This window comes from Lepisosteus oculatus, chromosome 3 (genome assembly GCF_040954835.1).
Source record: "Lepisosteus oculatus isolate fLepOcu1 chromosome 3, fLepOcu1.hap2, whole genome shotgun sequence".
NCBI classification, from domain to species: Eukaryota; Metazoa; Chordata; class Actinopteri; order Semionotiformes; family Lepisosteidae; genus Lepisosteus; species Lepisosteus oculatus.
The window spans coordinates 1,463,454-1,484,453 of NC_090698.1; the positions used below are offsets into that span (position 1 = coordinate 1,463,454).

Consider the following 21,000-nt stretch of genomic DNA (forward strand, 5'->3'; position numbering starts at 1 on the left):
TTAACTGCTGTTGAGCACACATTAACAACAGGACAGCAGGTCCCCTCCGTCTCTGCCCCAGGGCCCCCTGGTCCAGCCCGCGAGCTGTGTGACCATGGAAACACCGGGACGCCGTGAACACCAGGGCAGCTGGAGGACCAGGTCTGGTCCTCCTTGAAGAGGGAGCAACCTCAGTTTCTGTTTTAAATCACCCCCATCTTAGTACCACCGATGTGCCCTTTGCACGAGTGTATGACCTTTGTCTTGACTATTCTCCTGTCCAAGCAGAAACAACATTATTGTCCTTCCTTTTTACAAAGAGGCTGCAATAAGGCACTCTGGTGTCCCATTGCAGAAGCACAGCACCTGACGCACGAGTGTGCACTTCACAGACACAGGGCGCAGGCTGAGGCAGGACCCTGACTGGGGCATCAGTCCATTTCAGGGCTCACAGACGGAGGGCACTGCAGAGATGCCGATTATCCTGGACAGCACGTCTTCGCATTGTCGAGAGGAGCACGGAAAGAACACACGCCCACACAGGGGAACACGCAGGCACCACGCAGAAGGCACCCCAAGCTGCAAACCAGCCCAGGCCAGGAGCTGTGAGACAGCTGTGTTAACTGCCATGGCACCATGTCGCCCATTAACAACCCATCTCCATGCATTTCCTCATTAATGAGACAAGCATGCGGCACTTTTCATTGTTTGTATTATACTGTCAGCCATATGGACAATATTTTCTCAATAACCCTACCTACACCTTACAAAATTCATCAGGCAGCATGTTTCATCTTGTGGCTCTTAAAAAGGCAGAGAACTGTAATAAATGGACTGTAATCATTGAAAAACATACTTTTCTCCAGGCTCTTCATTAATATATTATCACAATCTTGTGCTTGGTTCTGGTCACAATACAATCAAAGGGATATTATACACTTTAAAAAGTTCAAAGAAGAGCCGTAGGTTTTTTTAATTTTATGGGATTATTCAATGCAGAAGGGTTAAGCAAGCTAAATCACTTCAGTGGAATACGAAGCGCCTCTTTAAACTGAGAGTTAGGGTTAGGGTTACACTGAGAGTTGTGGATGTCTGGAATAGCTTTCCTGGCCATTCAGCTGGGCTCCTCCAAGAACCAGGTGGCTAAAATTCCAGATTCTTCAAGATGAGCCGAGCCAGCTCCTCTGGGTGGTGCCTTTCTTCTGTGTCTGACCGAGCAATTCCACCTGTCTGTAAGACACCCTCCTCTCTCCCGGCAGTGCGTCTGCACACCCCTACCGGAGGCCAGGGGACTCGTGAATGTTGCTGTGGACGAAGCAGAGCTGACGGGCAAGAAGCAGGAGCTGTGTGGGTTAGGCAGGAGCTGTGTGCGTTAGGCAGGAGCTGTGTGGGTTAGGCAGGAGCTGTGTGCGTTAGGCAGGAGCTGTGTGCGTTAGGCAGGAGCTGTGTGCGTTAGGCAGGAGCTGTGTGGGTTAGGCAGGAGCTGTGTGCGTTAGCAGGAGCTGTGTGCGTTAGGCAGGAGCTGTGTGGGTTAGGCAGGAGCTGTGTGCGTTAGGCAGGAGCTGTGTGCGTTAGGCAGGAGCTGTGTGCGTTAGGCAGGAGCTGTGTGCGTTAGGCAGGAGCTGTGTGGGTTAGGCAGGAGCTGTGTGCGTTAGCAGGAGCTGTGTGCGTTAGGCAGGAGCTGTGTGGGTTAGGCAGGAGCTGTGTGCGTTAGGCAGGAGCTGTGTGCGTTAGGCAGGAGCTGTGTGGGTTAGGCAGGAGCTGTGTGCGTTAGGCAGGAGCTGTGTGCCTTAGGCAGGAGCTGTGTGCGTTAGGCAGGAGCTGTGTGCGTTAGGCAGGAGCTGTGTGGGTTAGGCAGGAGCTGCGTGCGTTAGGCAGGAGCTGTGTGGGTTAGGCGGGTTCCTTGTGCTGGACGACTGTCGCAGCGAGCTCAGCGGCGAGGCTGTCCTGTCCTGCTCGCCTGGAGGCCTCGGTCAGCGTAACGACACTGTGACTGCAGTGTGACGCGGTGAGGGGACACGAAGGGGAGGTGCTCCGGCGTGCGAGGGTGTCACTGAGCCAGATCAACACTTCCATTTCTTGTCAGGCTTATTGCTGTGATATATTCATTAATTTGCAGATACAGTTCCCTAAATCGTTCACTCCAGCTGTTGCTGTTAGCCTCACCCAGCTGCCAGATTAGCGTGGCCCAAATATCAGGACGGGCTACAGCAGAGGCAGGCTGTTGGGAGGCACTGTTTTATTGCTAATTTTCTGATTATTAGCCGTTCCGTGATGCGCCTCTCGCTGCTGGCACGTGACGCCCGAGACGGGGCCCGTGGCTCTTCCTCAGCGAGACGATGTGTGTTGTGTTGGCCGACGCTGTAAATTATAACCCGGAGACGCTGCCTATTTTTACATACTTCAAGCCCTTTCTGTTCAAGGATGTTTTCAAACAGCCCCCCCCTCTCTCTCTCTCTCGTCATGTGACACCAGAAAATTATAGCTCGCTCGCCGGAGACAAATCAATCGCGGCCAATTGCGTTGGGCCAGGGGCGGCTCCGCCACTAACATCTGACAGGGATGCGCTCGGGCGCCCATGACGTCACCCGGTCCTGGCGCTCCGGCACTCAGACCAGGGATGCTCTGAAGGCAAGACTGCAGCATCTTCCTCTCGCGGAGCGGCTCCCACCAGATCGCATCTTTCCTGCGCGTTTTCGTTTCCGGCGTTTCTCTGCATCCCGTCCTTTTCTCCTCCAAACCCACCCGGCCCGTCTCTCAGCGCAGCCCCATGCGAGAGCTCAGGACACAGCGGCACCAGCGTTTGCGCCCCATCGCTCTCCCCTCGCTCGTACGCGCCTCCCTTGCCTCTTTGTGAGGGGCTCTCCGCCGCGCTATCCGCAACGATTTGCGCCTTCGCTTCCCGTCGTTCCGTCTGGCTCCCGAGCCGCAGGCAGCAGAGGAAGAGCGTCACTCCCGGGGAGAAAACGACCGCTGAACGGGGAGCCGCGGCACAGGTCGGGAAATCTGCGATCCAGCTCCGCGCTCCAGTCCGAAGAGGGGAGGTCGCGATCGCGAAGCGCGCTGAGGCTGAGCCGTGTCAGAGGAAGACAGACGCATTTCATTCATCGGATTCCACTCAGACCTGACGTCTCTTCCAGGCAGCAAGAAGCAGCGCTGTTTAACAAATAAGCCCGGCACTCTGCTGTTCTAGCACTGCGTCTTGAAGCGGAGGGTAGGCGAGCCCTGTGCGGGGAGAACCGCAGGTCCAGCTGCACAGCTTCCTAGAACACTTCGCTCGCGCCGGACTCTTGCCTCGCTTTGTCGCCGTGGGGATAACTGGGGGTTCTCGCGTTTCTTTCGGGGGTCCCTGAGTGAAGCGACTATGAAAATGATGGCCGGAGGGGCAGTCCAGCAGAACGGGATTTTCTCGAATTCTCACCACCACAGCCAGCAGCCCCACATGGAGTCGGACCCCCCCGATTCGCGCAAGAGGCCGCTGGAGACCCCGACAGAGGCCAGCAGCACCAAGCGCACCAACACCGGAGGTAAGGGCTCCGCGTGGAGGAAAACACGGTTAACCCCGGGGGGGTCGGGGGGGGAGTTGACTGTGCAGGCTATTGTTTGAAAAAAAAAAAGATTAAGTCGTGGTCGTCTAAAACCAACATACGCATCCTGGGAGGATAGGGGGTTGGTTTAGTGGTACGAATGAAGCGAATTCCCTGGTGCAGATCGTGTTCGCGGTTTAATCGGGTTTAAACGGGTGTTATCCGCAGAACGCGGCGCCGCGCGCACCACGCAGCACGCCGAACCGGCCCCGAACCCCGAGCGCCGCGCTCGCGGGAGGGTGCGATTTCCCCCCTCGCGGCGCCGGGAGCCCGCTGTCCAGGCAGCCCGAAAGACCCATCTCCCCCCGGCGGGGGCTTTGCCGCAGGTGACTGGGCGTCTGCGACAAGAAATCGGGGCGTTCGGAGTGTTTAACACGGGGCCGCAGCCGACAGCCCCCATCGGCAGGTCCGGCCCGGACAGGAGCGCCAGCACGCCCGCCGAACCCGGGACAGTGTGTTGACAGATGCTGACATCGTCTCTGGCGTGTGTGCGCATTCGTTCCCAATGCCCTGAGGTGGTTATTCATCCGTGCTGCCTCCTCCACCTCACAGCGCACCGTTCGCGCACGGATTGTATCCTACATTCGGGCTTCACACTGCATCAGACCGGCAAGAGAATCTAGAAAATAAATACAAATGCGAACGCACAATTACAGAGCAATCTGGAAAAGGGCAGAAAACGAATCACACTCGCAACTGAGTAAAAACTGCGAAAATAATTCGTCGTGTAATGTGCAGACTAGTTGAAACGTCCGGGAAATGAAACAGTGCACACGCAGGCGCTAGACTGTAATGAATAGAAACTAATGGGGTAAATTAAATGAGCATTTCATTTCCAGGCTAGAATTTTCCCCGTTTTAACATGTAATACGCGGCTTTCAGCAGTCATAGCGCTTCTCCCTGCGGGGAAAGGGAATAGATGTGATTTAGCGCACCATCGTGCGGAGTGTATGTACGTAATTAAATTAAAAACTTTACAAATCAGTACTTATTTCAAAGAAAAATGACACGACCAAGCATCATATAAATATTAGTTACAGCGGCAATCACCATATTTTAAACAAAACATTAATGAGTTTAGAATGGAGAATATATTTAAATAAACGATCCAACAGGAGCTCGGTGTCGGAGAAAATAATAGAGATGGATTATTATTGTTCTGTCGAATTGTAAAATATTAACAAGATGCATTTTGCCTATTTTTTGTCATTTTAGATTATCTAAAATTCGGGAGCTCTATACAGGTACATGAAACATCTACATAGTCAGAACTAACGGTATTTCTTACTTGAAATGTGATTGCTGGTGTTGATTTCTTAGTATACTCCATTATAATACCCCGTCTAATCCACGTTTAATATGTTGCGCTAGATAAAATTAAAACTGTTCAGGTTTGGTAAGAGCTACATCCCTGTACCAGGCCTTGAAAAAAAGCATTCTGGCTTGTGATTGTAAATCATTAATTAGCTTTCTGGTTTTACAAACCACACACTTTCACATCTCAGGACTCAGGTGCGGACTCATCAAGAGGACCAGCTGTCGGGTCGCCAGGCTCAACACCAGCAGCCCAGCCGACGTTATAAATGCTGTTTGCGCCTCAGATACGCGACGCTCCGCGCAGCCTAATAAACCTTCATTTAACGAACGAGTGACGCGGAGCCCTCTAATAACAAAGTCGAAGCCCACGTAAACTTGTAAACACTGTAATCAGTTTTAACGTTGCTGGGAAGGATTCTAGTGCAGACACATTGGGTTTAGAAAAGAATACATAAAGCCGAATATTATTATTATTAATATAATAAAAACAATAATAATAATAAACAGTTGTGTTAATTGGATTTTTTTATCTATTCCCCTACGGGGAAATGAAGAACCGGAGAAATACAATACATACAAAATACATACAAAACGAATTTTAAAGACAAAGGATGTTTTAAAGGATGTTCTCCAAACGAGAGCACGACTCTGTCCTCCAACGTTACAGAACAGATTGTTCAGATCTTTTTGAGACGGGCAGGGAGATAGATGACCCCCTTCCAGCTCGGACGATGTCTGCCCGCATCCAAACGCCGCATGCCGCATGATGATCGAATTGAAATTGTGGATTTGAATCAAAACGAGTTGTTGGATCGGTACGAAGGCTCTCGCCGCTGTTCGCCGCCTCGCTGCCTCGTCTCACTCGCGCCCCGTCGCGCGGCGGCGGACACGAACCCGACTCCCGCTCCCGACCCGCGGGCGAGCAGGCCTCAGCCGCACCTGCGCGGTCTGCAGCCCAGGCTGAGCACGAAGGGGCGCGCTTGCCGTTACATAAAGGATGGTGTTACTCATCGGCTGTCTAAAGAGTCTCCCTCCAAACCAGAAAGGCAACGCCAAATGTTGGTCGGGTGAAATAGATAAGCAAGGAGCGATAATATTACGGACCGTTACAATCAACGTACATGAATGAAAGGGGTGGGCTTTTGCTGTCCTCCTCGCAAAACGCGCTTGTATTTTGAAGCTCAACACTATTCAGAAATACTGTACATCATCACCAACGGACTGCACCTTACCCGTGACACAACAGTTTCTATAGAGCATATATATTTATTTCTTAATGGCGTGAGAGGGGCTAGTGATTGTATACATAGTGACGCATCCCCGTATCGCATAAAATTATATACAAAAATAAAACGAATCAAGGCCACAGAGAGACCCGTATCGCAGTTCAAACGTCCCTCCCTGAAGGAGAGCTGGGGGTCCTACAGAGCAGCCCCGAACTCAGAGCAGTGCACCAGTCCACAGTTTGGCCATGTTGCTGCAGGAATGACTGGCAGGGGACTGAGAGCCAAGGGTGTGTGTGTGTGTGAGAGAGTGTGTGTGTGTGAATGTGTATGTGAGAGTGTGTGTGTGTGTGTGTGTGTGTGAGAGTGTGTGTGTGTGAGTGTGTGTGTGTGAGAGTGTGTGTGTGAGTGAGTGTGTGTGTGAGTGTGTGTGTGTGAGTGTATGTGTGTGTGAGTGTGTGTGAGTGTGTGTGAGTGTGTGTGAGAGAGAGTGTGTGTGTGTGAGAGTGTGTGTGTGTGTGTGTGTGAGTGTGTGTGTGAGAGTGTGTGTGTGTGTGTGTGTGAGTGTGTGTGTGAGAGTGTGAGAGTGTGTGTGTGTGTGAGAGTGTGTGTGTGTGTGTGAGTGTGTAGGGGGGAGGTGACAGATGCTGTTGCACTCAGAGCCCTTTATGATGCTGGGCTGCAGACACTACTGTCAACCTGGATCACTTCACTTGCATGAAGAAAAGGGAAGAAAGTTGGGAGGGAGAAACAAAGCGTTGAATAAGAACCGAACCTGACGAGCGAGGCAGAGCCAGTGCAGCCTGCATGTGTGGCCTCTCCAGCAGCCCTGCTGTATGTCTGAGAGGCGTGAATGCAGGCTGTAGAGCCGCCCCTCCACAGTAATGCAACACAGTACATTCACAGGGCCGTGCCTGCTGGAGGTCTCGTACATTTCCTTGGCTGGGAGCAGACTGGCCGTTTGCACACTGACAGGTGTAGTAACTGCAGCCGGCAGCTCACTTCAATCTACAACGACGTTCTGAGGTCCTAACGCTGATCGGGGCGCAGCACGTATTCAGGGCCCTGTCTCCAGGGGCAGAAACAGTTCGCCAGTTGGGCGGTCGAGCTCGGAAGGGGTGGTGTTGCCGGGGAACCGGAGATGGCTGGCACGGCGCAGGCGGACAGGGCGCTCGATCAGCATGGGTGACGCAGCGAGGGAGTGGGAACGCTGTGCTCCAGGCCAGCGCTACTCAAAAACTGTAGCACAAAACCAGGCTTTCAGAGAATCGCCGCTTTCTGTCCTTGAGTTGCCTAACAGCTGAGTTTGCAAATGCAGAAGCCCTGACACTGAGAGAAGCAGACTCGATGTAGCTCTGGCAGGGCTGAGGCGGAACACCTAGAGAAGCGGACACAAACACATCCCGACACCGAAGCCTGGTCTCGTGCATCGACTGAGGACCCGAGAGAAGGGCTCAGATTAGTGTACACAGGGAGCTGTTATGATAGCACCCTTTTCATGGTAAGCAAACTGAGGAGAAACTTCTTAAACTTCCGGGGTATTTTTTTACATTTCTATGTTCAAAAACACGTAAGCCGAAAGTCTAAACAAGCAAGCGGATCAATCAATGGTAATTGCATTTTCTCCTTTTATATTTAGACTTTAGACTTGTGCAGGGCTTCAGTGTTCATTCAAGAATGGATCATTTCTCTTACTAGTCCCACTCAGAAGTGCAGGTGCCCTGCAGATCCCAGTCCCTTCTGCCCTGACAACGCAGCATGACCCTCTAGAGCAACACTCTTATCTCCTGGAAATTCATGGAGTTCTTCTGTGGTTCTTTCTACCTGAGCTCCTAATGACTTCAGAGACTCAATTACTGCCACTACCGCTCAGAAATGCAACTTCTTCACTGAGTAAAACTGAGCACCCTGTGAAACCTGTGGCTCACAGGACCAAGAGAGATCCCAGATCGTAGCAGACATCCGTACTGCCCTGGGATCTATCCCGCATTCACAGATAACTGGGCCAGTATCTGTTGTCCTCAAGGTCCTCTATAAAACGTCTCTCCCCAATTACTCTAGACTAAATATCAGCAGTCCTTTTTATTATTTATAAAAAACAGACTGGGCTTCAGCTCCACTCAAGAAGAAAACTGATGTCTGTTAATCTGCATAATTTGTTTCCTCTCACCTGTCTCGTTTTGAATTCCTGCTCTAGAGCTGCTTTCTTAAAACAGGTGAGCAAAAGGAAACACCCGCGCTCCGCTGCCTGTGGAACAGTGTTCGAAGACACTGTCTAGGAAGCAAGCAAGTTCCTTCGTGTACTTCCTGTCACGTGACAGGACACCACTTCACGTGCTTCCTGTCACATGGCAGGACATCAAGGTGCAGGATGGGACCTTACAGTAGAAGGTGCTTCTGTCCTGAATGTTGGCTGTACTCTGCAGGGGCATTTCGATTACTATCACAGTCAGGAAATGCCGAGCCAATGATTGTGCTAAATGTTCCCTGAGCAGATAAAGGACTTTATGTCCTCGTTAATCTGGAACAAACAATTAACTAATAAAATGCAATCAGTGAAAACCTGGCAGAAGCAGGGGGGCTGGGTTAGGTTAAGTAATGAGAACAGCCTGCGCTCTAAAAAAATAAAATGCTAGAAAACAACAACTGCAGTTTCACTCATCACAAATGTCCCGAATGCCACCCGTCACAAATTATACCGAAAGGTGAAAAGAATGACTCAGATGAAATGCCCAGTGATTCTGCTTGTCTTTTTTCATTATATATTTCATTTTGGTTGATTATTTAAATATGATGTGTGCGTAATAGCCCATTTTGAGTATCTGAGATCCTGTTGAAATGAACGTTAAAAAATATTTGTCTTAAATGCCTTTTCATGGTATCGATGTAGGATGCTTTAATCAGAAAGCATTACATTTGAGTTTAGAAGCAGTGAGAAGAGAGGGGGAAAGGAGCTGAAACACCTATACAGGCCGGGCTATCAGACCCTCAGTGGAGACCTGTCTGAGTGTGTGTGGAGAAAGACTGTCTGCAGCTTTTAAATACTCTATTTGTGAGAGGCCAATTCATCTCCAAATCACAGACAGTCTGCTTCAGTTTTCAGGTCGCAACAGCAACAATGTCAAAAGCAGGAGAGTTTAGCGTTGAGAAATGGCTGCCTGACGTTTCTCTTCCAACCCAGAAAATTATGAGAAGATTTTCAGCAAGAAGGCATCATTTGGCACAAACATTGACCTCTTTTTCTCTTTTATTGATCTTTAACCCGTTCTGGGCTCATTGCTGTTGGTACTGCTCTAATCCTGAAGTGCCTTAGTCAGACCCAGTTCAGGATTATAAATCTCTTACCGAAAGCTGCCATGAAGGCAAAACGTCAGTCTTTTGAGCCCGGCTATACCCAGGGCCCTGTTCTGCCAACGAGATCAGGAGTAGGAGCAATATGTATGCAGATTTAAGCAACTGAAAATCATTGCAGGCAAAATTGATCACTATGCAAGGTGCCTCTTCAAAACACTCTCTTCGTAAAAGACAGCCAGCGAAAAGGCAAAGTCAGGCCTAGAAGATCATCAGTTACATGGGCTGAAAGCACAGTGCGTTACTCCCCCCAGCCTCCATGATAATGATAGCCCACTGTATCATTAGTCCTGGGGTTTCTGGTGTCCATTTGTGCAGCTGGGAGAAGCACAGACACAGTCAGCCTCTGTAGTCTTAACCACTACTCGACATGCCAGTGTATGTCAGGGCTAAAACTGTGAAACATACAGGCCACCCGAACGTAGAACACTGCTTCAACACAAAAACTTGGAAGTGACATAAAATCGGTTGGGCAGCTTTTAGCAGTTCAGGAAGATGGGGACCTTCTCCCTGCGGAGCCTGAAATTAACACGTCTCTCCCGCTGCGTTGACAGAGCGTGGCGAAGAGCCGTTCCTCCGTGCAGCTCCTACCACAGGAGGCAGCTCTTTAAAAAGGCCGTGATGCAGATTCTGCACATCTGGATGAGCTCGTCTGCGCAGGCAATAGAAAAGTAGGAAGTTTTGTGTCGAATTTCCTGGAGCTGTCGGCAGTCCTCGGAATGGCCGGCTCTCTTTTCCTGCTGCTTCCATCTCGCTCAGCTGAGCTTGATCAGAGGCCGAATCTGCTTCTGTCTGCACACCCGCCTTCCCTGTACCCTACAGCAGGGCAAGACAGAGAGAGTGTAAATGAGAAACCCTGGCTCAGACAAGGCGTCTTGCAGGAATTGTTTCCTGAATTAGAAAACCCAAGAGGCCTAGCCCACCGAGACGTCATTTGTGTTTTACAAATAAGGTGCTGGGGCAATCAAAACGCCAAGAAAGTACGCCTCACTCCTCCCCCAACCCCAAACGAGAAGAAGCCCAGAAAAAGAAGTGTGAGACTGCCGAGAAGAGAAAAGTATGTCTGTGTCATATTATTTATTCATTTCATACCTAATTAGACGATAAAATTAGACTCTTCCAAGTTAAAAATAGGTCACTCCTCTGAGCTTCACGAATCTGGGTCGCTGCAGATGTACACTGGTGTTCAAGCACTTCCTAGCCTAAGCCGGGTTCGGGACACAGCTCAGGAATTAATCCTGAGTCCCCTTTTAAGACGAGATTTTATAAAAGCCATTAAAAGTCTTCCTAAGCAATGCTTGCTCTGGAAGAGTCGAGGCCTGCGAGCGTTGTCTCTCCTTCTTGTTTTCCTGGGCTTTTCTTAGCATCTTTGGTGTCACAAATCAGACTCTAGTCTCGGCACTGACAGAGCCTGCTGCACAGTGTTTAACCAGATGACAGCGAATCGGATTTTGAATAAAAACACTTTGTGAAATGCCCCCCCCCAGTACCTCCAGCCCACCGCAGCCTGGATTCCTTCTGCCTCAGTGCTGACCTGTGGCGTTGCGCTGGGTCGATAAGCAGATATCGTGCACTCCTCTCTTAGAGAAGGGCTTCCCAGCTCTCGTCCTGCAGACCTCCACACCTGCGGGTGGAACAGAACCCAGAATGTGTGTTAGGGTTCCTAGAGCCGGTGTTGGGGAGACCCTTGGTTTAAAGCACTAGAGTCTGTTTCCTTGTTCTTTTTCTCCCCTGTTTTTTTTTGCAGCAGTCCTTCCAATACATGTATTTGGTTTACAAAGTTTGTCAATTTTTTTACCATGTCCAAGTAGAACATGATTGACAATGTCATTGACAGTCTGTAATAATAATAATAATAATAATAATAATAATAATAATAATAATAATAATAATAATAATAATAATAATAATAATAATAATAATAATAATAATAATAATGCAGGGTGAAATAGCTGCTGGATACAGACTTGAAACCCATTTTCCTGCTGTTCCTACTGTTCTCACATTCTGGGTTCAGAGTGGTGTCCGAAAGAGACCTGTGTGGGATACTGAGATTTATCTACCCCGGCAAAAGATTTAAAGTTTCACCTAAAAGGCAGATTTAAAATCCTATTTAAGTCCACAGCCTTTAGGGGAGTGTCCTTGATTAATCGTACTAAAGTAATTAATAATTCAAGTATCGGCCTTCTATTCCAAGAACGATGTCAGTTTTAAAATGCAGCACGCAGGCTGACTCGGCCTCGTCACCTTCGTCAAGGGCAGGAGTCATGTCCTGGGTATCCCCCGTGTCTACTGGTTTTCTCTTCTGCCCAGTTCTTCAGCACTGAAGGTTCTTTTATGTCCATTTTCTGCCTTTTTTCAAATTCGCTTTCAGCTCTTGAAGAGCTGAACGAGGTCTGGAACTGGCACGAGCGCTGTGCTGGTTAGTGAGCCACAGGGCTGCCCTCCCTCAGGTGTACGAGCTGATAGAGTGTCCTTCCCACCTGTGTCTGTTCATCACCAGTTCAGCTCCATTAATGCTGTTCAGTCACAAATCAGGGAGCTAATTCTTAATGAGCATATAGAAGTCTGCATGCTGAAACTGCTGAAAGGAATGCCCTTCATTAGGGTACTTCCTTAGGGGACACTGAGGAGTGAGAGCAGGAGAAATCTAAAACAGCAAACCAGCAGATGAGTTATAGACCCCAGTCAGCAGTGGTAACCAGCTGAAACCAACACTATCTAGGTTAGAGACCTCTTTAAATGTAAAAGAAAGTTCTGAAGGCCTTGAACTTTATCCTGTTCAAACAGTAGTCTTTGTGTGACGTTTCTGATGCTTTTCAGAGCCAGGAAAGAATTGGAATGGATTAAAACAGTTGGTAAAGGTGGTAAGATGGAGGCATTATAGAGCTAATTTTAGAACTAATGTCTTTTTTATAAAAGGCATGTGAAATCATTAGTATATCCCTGAAATACAAGAGAAGTGGCTTGTTTGTCTGTTCTGTGGTTCTCTGGTACCAGATAATGCCCAACCCTACTTGTTTCTCAAAGACACATTGTGACTGTAAGTAAAGGTGGAAACCTGGGTGTCACCTGGCAGTATTCTTCGGTTCAAATTTTCCCTGAAGCTAAAATATATGTGAGGTGACTAGTTCAACCAAAATCATCAAATTTAGGACCAAAATCCCTTTGGTGTTGCGATGTTAAAGGTTGTACAATTAGAACTTGCTATCATATTGCTGGACTGCAAGTTTTCACGTGCCAAGAACCCTACCTTCAACATCTCTGTCTGGTCTGAAATTCCAATCTGTGGGGAAACTGTGCTGCCTTCTCCCTCTGTCTCCCCAAGAGCTAGCTGGAAATCAATTCTGACTCAGATACTCTGCGTAGTCAGTGACCGGGAGGCAATATAAACCAGCATGTAAAACAGGAGACACAGAAAATATCTTGGGAACTATGAAACAGCTTGTTCTAACATTATTTTGTTAGAAAACTACAACATGCCAAAAAGATACAGTTTGTGGGGAAATCTCAGGGTTTATACTTCCTCTTGTAGCACATCAGAAAGGCCATGGGTGAGACTAGGCCAGTGGACTCTTTGTGCTCATCTGGTTCTCTTGCTTCTTAATCTCACAGTCCTTTGCAAGGTAAAGGCAAATCACAAATATTCAGTCCACTCTCGTAAACAAGTATACCGGCAGCACCTTAAATTCAGACATTCTCACCACCCGAGGTTTAACAGCGATTACCTCCTGTTTAGGCAGGAAGACCGAGTCCTCCTTCTCCAAAAATGAGAACAAGATTATTATGCTGCAGAATCAGCCCTTTTGCTAAATCTCTGCATATTTGAACTGCTTGGTTGTCCCAGTTCTGGTTTTCATGCTCACCTGTAATATGTGCTCTCCTGGTTTCTCCCATCTCCAGAGGAGGGCGAGTATTTCCTGAAGGTACTCATCCCCAGCTACGCGGCCGGTTCCATCATCGGCAAGGGGGGCCAGACTATTGTCCAGCTGCAGAAGGAGACCGGAGCCACCATCAAGCTGTCCAAATCCAAAGACTTCTACCCAGGTAAGAGAGCGATACGGAGAAGGGGATTAATCTCCTGAAGTACAACTGTACCCTTTGGGTGCATGAGGGTATTAACAGCTGTGCCCAACAGGGAAGCTGTCTGCACGATTAGAATTCAGTTCCAGTGAAGAAGCACAGCAGCTCCCCTGAATACTGCTAGCAGCCAGGTCAGCGGTAATGAAACCTGGGGTCAGTTACTGTACAAGCATTTGTGTTGTCCAGTTCTAGCAGTAGACAGCAGTGTGCGCGGTGGTGAAGGCAGAGTGAAACATCAAGCACAGGGAGTCCATGGCTGTAAATGAAGAGGTGAGGTTTGATAGAAACCAGCACCTGCAAAGCCTCAGCATGGGAAAACTGCACTAATGAACTGGTTACCACAGACGGTTACCGTGCCCCCTGCACGCGACACACTCATTTTACCTCCATTGTGAACGAAAGGCAGCTGATTCTGGCTCCTTGGCACAAACGAGGGAGCAGAGGGTGTTTTCCTGACGGGTCCGCTCCGTGCTCAAGCACGATCAGATCAGCTGAATTCTGTGCTTCTGTCTTTGCGTCTGTCCATTTTGCCCCCCCACCATCTGAACTGCTCAGAGAGTGTTGAGGAGGAATGTGTGAACTGTGTCCCGGCCTCGCCCCCGGTTCATCCTGGGACACACATCTCCCCTTTCCTGGCTACTCTCCGCCTGTCGACGACGTTACAGCTGCTGTTTCCAGAGACCTCTGTGACGTCTCTGCCCAGCGGCTGAGCTCGCAGAATGAGCAGCACCTTGGAACAAGCTCGTTAGAGCGCCCTGTGCTCTCGTCCACAGGCAGCACAGAGCACGTGTTTACAGGAAACACAATGAAGGAGACCTGGGAGAGGCTCCAGCACAGAACTCCTGCCTGAATTCGAATACAGATTCCTGTGTGACTGAGTTTCCTCCCTTCGCTAGTCAGCCAAGCGGCTCGGCGAACCATCTTTCTGCATTCGATTCCTGCCCTGGTTCTGCAGGCCAGCATGGCAGATGTCAGATGGGGGCCTTTGTGATATTCTTTGGAGCTGGCAGTCCTGACTTGCCCGTGCTGAAGAACGAGCTATTTGATCGCTGGTGAAGTTGGCCGTGGATGTGCTCTGTGCGCCTGAGAACTATCCAGAACAAACGGAGGGTGGAGGATCTTTCCTTCCGAAAAAGGCGGGGGAGGGGGGGGCATCTGTATGTAAATGAGAAGATGCTCTTCCTGGGCTGCGGCTGGCATGTGGTGATGACTCCAGCAAAGCTGAGGGCTGTGTGTGCGTGCGTATGTCCAGTACACGTGTGTGTGCATGCGTGCGTGAGTGTACCTGTGTGTGTGTGCATGTGTGCATGAGTGTGTGAGCATGTTCGTGCACATGTGTGTGCACACGTGTGTGCGTGTGTGTGGCAGCAGAGATTCAGTGTGCAGCACAGGGAGTTAGCTCACCAGCTCTCCCTGGTCCTGGTCTTGACTGTCAAGGGCACCTTTGCTGATGTAGGAAGAGGGCTGCAGCAGTAAACAGGACTCCTTCTGATTGAGGGGTTTGCCGCAATATTTAATCACATTATGAGCTTCTGGCCACTGTGGTTGGGCCATATTTTTAAATTGATTGCTCAGGTACCAAAGACGTACCAAAATGCAGGGTATTTCATGTTCGAGATTTTGTGGCGAGTGCTTTCCTCTCTGTAGCTGGTTGCAGATCTCTCTTCAGCTCAGTGTCATCCATCACTCCAGGTTTCTCATCTTTTTTGAAAGCAACCAGATTTCAGCAGCGTCTCCTTCCACTGAAAGGGAGAGGGCTGAGGACTGTGTGCTTATCCAATACTGGCCGTGCCCTTGTCTCAATGTCACAAGCTACAAAAGGATGGAAAGTCCTTAGAAAATCAAGCGGGGTCAAACTGGCAAAGCGTTTTACCCAGATGTGACATTTGCAATAATTATTATTGGTACAAAAAACAAAATAGCACCATGTCCTTCACAGTTGTTTTTTAACAGTTTTCTAACATCATCTGACTTCTATACTCATCAAAAGCATGTGTCTGATGGCTGGAATTAGAGGGTGGGCGAAGTGGACAACACTCTTCCTGAAGTGCAGGGATATCTTTGGTCCTGTGTGACTTTCCAGCAGACAGAAATGTGTGGAAGACCGATGTTGTATTCTCCTGGCGTTCTTCATTTTCACATTCGGAAGAGGTTGACTTGGCACGTCGCATGACAGTAACCTAAGGCCCCTCTGGTCATCACCCTGTCGATCTGAGTGCAGAGGAATATTAAAGCTTTATCTTAATCCTGCGCTGTGATTGCGTTTTTCAGTATTTAATTCCCAGCCTAGCTCCCTCGCATTTATAGACATCACCGGTTTCTGTGTTTTAAGAAGATTAGTGCTTAAGCTTTTTTTTTTTCAGACCCAAGGATTAAAATGTGTAATGTTGCATATAACTTGTGGACTGAAATGATTTTTTTTCCTCCTAAATTTATGCTCCCAAGAAAAATGGCTTGAATTTACATCATCTTCAAAAACACAGCTCTGCCTCCTCTATCTGGTGCTTGAATTCTTCCCCAGCAGTCAATAGAGTCCAGTTTAAGAAGAGAGAGACACACAACTACAGCTAAGGGGCTAGGGCTGTGATGGACAGCTGTGTCATGAGTACAGCGTATCTTTTTCCCTCATTGGACACCATAGCACACCCAGGCCTTCCCATATTATCACATTGTACTGCCTAAGTGGCTTCAAAAAGGCAAAGAAAGAGCTCTCCTGAACTCCTCCTGCTCAGAGTGCCCGGGAGTTCAGCAACAGGGTGAATGAGGGTAGTAGTACCAATGGGGTGAATACACCAGCCGACGATTTCTCAGCAGCCAATCAAAAGCCACCATGCTCATGAGTACAGGGCCATTACCCATAACCCCCCACGCAGGCGAAGAGGTCAGGTCCAGCACTGATTTTAAACACTGCAAGAACAGCAATATCCTAAGCCTGCGCTTATTTATTTATTTTTCCATTGATGACCACTGAAATCCACACAGAGACAACTGCGTTTGACCAGATTCATCACATTAATAGTACTTTTTGTGAGCCATGACAATAAAATAGGATGCTATTTTAACAAATGCACAAATGTTCTCACGTCTTGAGTGCCAGACCTTGTTATTTAAAATCAAAATTGAAGTGTTGAAGTGGGATAATGTGCAGTTCGGGGAGCCGTGGCAGCTCAGACAGCAGGGGCGTCCGGCTCCTGACCGGAAGGTCCCGGGATCAATCCCAGGTAGGGGCAAGCGATGGAGCTCTTATTCCTTCCAGGCGGCTCCCAGGTCACTCAGCCTGCTGAATGAGGACCTGGGTTAATCCTTCTGGGGGTAACAGGCTGGCCGGAGCGTGCTGCTGACCACATCACAGCCACCTCCAGTGTCGGATGGTTGAGAAAAATGGTGGCCCTTGCCCCCCCATTGCCTCTGGGCCTTTATGGCCCGAAAGGGGACCTAACCTCCCAACCTAATGTGTAAAGCATAAACACTGCAGAATATATTTGCCCTGGGACAGTGCTTTGATGCAATTGACCCAAAAACACTTTAGGGGTGTTAGGGGTGGGGTTTCTAAATAAGCCCGGCTATATCAAAACCTGAAACCTCATTCATCATTCTGTCACTGTGAAGATAACAAACATGATTAACTCCCAGTTAAATTCGCTGTCTGGGGAGTTCTTTACTATAGGGTGTTTCTCCTACTGGGGGTACAATTGAAACAGGGCTCACATGAACTTTAGCCTGTGAAAATAATTACATTTACGCTGCATATTTTATCACTGGCTCATGTGCTAAGGTTTGCTTTGGTGCCTGAGATTGTGCGTATTAAAGCAAAACTGCTTAACGATATGAATGCAAACAAGAACTTCTGCGAGTGTCGTGGCAGCAGGCTTCTGCAGGCGGGAGGAGGGGCCACTTGCATCTTGAAAAGGTACCCTAGTTCATTCATCGTTTACCACAGTAATTTCGTGGAAGATGAATAAGGTATCTCCTGCAAAACGTATGTTTTGTCACTGCAGCCACACAAATATTCAAAACACAGCTATGTTTCCAACCATAACTCTAAATAGCACAGTTTTAGTCTGTGTATAAAAATAATGCATCTAACCAATGTATCGACAGTCTTGCTTCTTTTTTGACTGTAATAATAATTATGAAAATAATTGCTTACACTTATATAGCGCTTTCCTGGACACTCAAAGCGCTTTACAGGTAATGGGGATCCCCTCCACCACCACCAGTGTGTACCCCCACCTGGATGATGCGACGGCAGCCATAGTGCACCAGAACGCTCACCACACATCAGCTCTCAGTGGGGAGGAGAGCAGAGTAATGAAGCCAATTCATAGATGGGGATTATTAGGAGGCCATGATTGGTAAGGACCAATGGGAAATTTGGCCAGGACACCGAGGTTACACCCCTACTCTTCTCGAGAAACACCCTGGGATTTTTAATGACCACAGAGAGTCAGGACCTCGGTTTTACGTCTCATCCGAAGGACGGCGCCTGTTTACAGTGTAGTGTCCCAATCACTATACTGGGGCATTAGGACCCACGTGGACCACAGGGTGAGCGCCCCCTGCTGGCCCCACTAACACCTCTTCCAGCAGCAACCTTAGTTTTTCCCAGGAGGTCTCCCATCCAGGTACTGACCAGGCTCGCACACCTGCTGAGCTTCAGTGGGTTGTAATGTGGGTTGTGGAGCGTAAACTATATGTAAATGCCTCAGATTATGATTTTTGTAATTGATTGTTTCCGTAGTTATATCTGAGTACAGGGAATTGCATTCAGACCCCAGAGCAGGAGGCACGAGTTTGCCCAGAGGGTGGTGGGAGTGTGGAACAAGCTGTGCCGTCGTGTGGTTGAAGCTGACGCTCCAGTGGGTGAGATCCTGCCGGGAGGGAGGAAGGGCTCCTCTCGAGTGCAACTGGTCTCACATCCCGACACTGGGGATCTGTAAGCAGGTCTGAACTGTCACTGGCTGCACACTGGAGGCACGGGGATGTGTACAACTCGTCGGTCCGGTCGAGTTCGGGAGTCCTCCGGGCCCGGCAGCTCGTGAGCCGTGACGCGGAAGTGAGCGGCGGTTCCCAGGGGAACGCGCTCCAGGCTGTGCCACGAACCCAATCCCCCCCCCTGCTCGGGGCCGTCCGGTTCGCGGTTCCTGGTTCTGATGGCGCCTCGGCTGACGGAGCCCTCTCCTCGCGCGTGTCCTCCTTTTCAATCCAGTCCGAATCCGCCAGGGAGCAGCGGGACACGTCGGACCCGCCTTTGAAATGCGAGCAGATATTTCGTCTTGACTTGACCCGTCAGGTGTTATTCAAATGACCTAATTGTACATTTATTGTATTAGTCTGGCAAATATATATATATATCAACCCCAATCGATTAGAGGCAAATGCAATCTGTTCAGGAAATCTACGTTTGCATTAAAAGTTCCAAGTTACTGCAGTGCCTGCGTCTGCTGACTTCTGTGCTTGGTGTTGTCATACTGCACTAGAACAGTCTTATGTCCTTTCGTGTGTGCTCATTGCTGCTTATTTTAAACGTAGCATGTCTCCGGTTATGTCTTCCTACAGTACACACGTTTCTTCCAGTGCGAGCATTGTGAGATGACAGACCCTGTCTGGACCGTAGTTTATTATTAATGTATTTGGCTGATGCTTTTTATACAAAGTGACTCGCGTTTCTAGCGATTTATACGGCAAGACATTTTACTGGGGCAGGTTGAGCGAGGCGCTTCAGTCATTCCGTAAAACACGCACCGGTCAGAGCTTGAATAAAATACAAAATCCTGTTTCGTTCTGCAACCCTCCGACGGCACGCGCAGGCTGATGTCGGGCGAGCTGCGGCGCGCGGCTGCGGACTGAGGAGCTCGGGCCGCTGCGCCGCTCCTCCGCGCGCCGGTCGCCGGGTCCAGATCGCAGCTGGTTCGTCACGATTCAATTCGATTGATTTTTATATAGCGCTCTTCACAACGAGGTTGCCCCAAGGCGCTTAAATCAAAGCAAGGGAAAACGACAGTATGTCTGTCAATAGCATGTAACGCTTACGGCCGACAGGCACTGTGTAAGAGCCGGCGTACCAGAACAGGTGACGTCACCGCCCTTCCCTGTGATAGCAGGACTACAGCTAGTGGGCTGTAGAGAGATCTCTCTTTGGCTCACCGAGCTGGGCTCCTGCTGAGTGACCTGGGTTCGAGTCTCCTACTGCGGCAAGGGCGCCCGCCTGAGCCCCCGTTGCGTTACAAGCAGCATATATCAGACAGCAAAATACCGTAACTAACGTTGACGGTTCTTTGTAAAAAAGATTTAGAACAGCACCGCTCCGAAGCAAGGCTAACGTACATTTAGTGCGTTCAGCCTGCAAAAGCAAGGAAGCGGACAGCAGAGTTCTGCTCTTACACACACACGCCGGTAAGGACGACTCCGAACAGATACATGTCGATACTCACACGCACAGCTTTAAGTGGAAAACGTTAAAGGAGAATTATTGCCGCATCAGAATTCTTACACCTTATTGATCGTAGCTGAAACAGTCTTGTTTTTCTCACCCTTTATTTGTACATCGCTGTCGCTTCGCGGGCAGCAGGTACACAGATAGCAGCTCCCGACCCGGTTCAGGAAAACCTTGGCTAGAGTGTCTGCATTTCACTGACGCAATCTAGCTTTTAACCAGCTCGCTCCTCTTGGACCAAGCTGTACCAGAACCCAGTGAGGTCCAGGTCCACCCGTGTCGGGCCTGTGATCGGGGCGCCAGCAGGTTCCGGGGTGTCGGTCTGAGCGAGGCGCGGAGGGGGGTACGGGAAGGGCCTGTGATGCAGGAGAGGGGGGGCAGCGGGGGTACGGGAAGGGCCTGTGATGCAGGAGAGGGGGGGCAGCGGGCCTGGTTACCGAGAGCCTGTCGCCGGCCAAGGGGGCAGTTTGACAAGACCGGAGCGCGGGGAGAGCCGTTTGTTTCTCGCATTAAAAATAATAACGGATAACCGGCGGCTCCAGAAACAGCTGTGCCTCGAGCGTCTCCGCCGTGGTTTCGGCTCGCAGTCTTTCTCACTCCGGCGGCGCAGTTCATCGCAGTCCGGCTGTTCCTACACGCACACGGCGCCAGGGCCGCCCAGACGGCTGCAGGCGCACCTCAAGCAGCGACAAGACGTATTTCACGTCGTGCGCGGCGCTCATCGAGAAACGCCAGTCGCAAGTCACGCTGTCCAACGTGAAGACCTGTTAAGATTACAATTCTGTCCCCGTGGCGGGCGTCTCGTCGCAATTAAAATGGCTTTTCTTGCGGAGGCGGCTCCGAGAACGCAGGGCGAGGCGTAAGAGACCGAGCTTATTCGCTTTGACCTGGAGTTCGCGCCCTTTGCAGGTCTCTGTGCACATCCGCTGAAAGACAAGAACCCGTTTTCAGTCCCTGTTTTGTTTTGGTATTTCGTAAGCCAGTGTACATAAGCACAGAACAAACACAGAAGCGGGGGAAACGG

General features: G+C 49.6%; 1 protein-coding gene across 1 annotated transcript in view; it reads left to right on the plus strand.

The window, feature by feature from the left end:
- The first annotated feature begins 2,533 nt into the window (after positions 1-2,533).
- Positions 2,534-21,000, plus strand: part of nova2 (NOVA alternative splicing regulator 2) — a 55,744-nt gene continuing 37,277 nt past the window's right edge. Inside the window, exons 1-2 of the mRNA XM_006627613.3 lie at positions 2,534-3,506; positions 13,361-13,504. Coding sequence (XP_006627676.1) covers positions 3,344-3,506; positions 13,361-13,504 — 307 coding nt within the window. The 5' untranslated portion in view covers positions 2,534-3,343. The remainder of the gene's footprint in view (positions 3,507-13,360; positions 13,505-21,000) is intronic.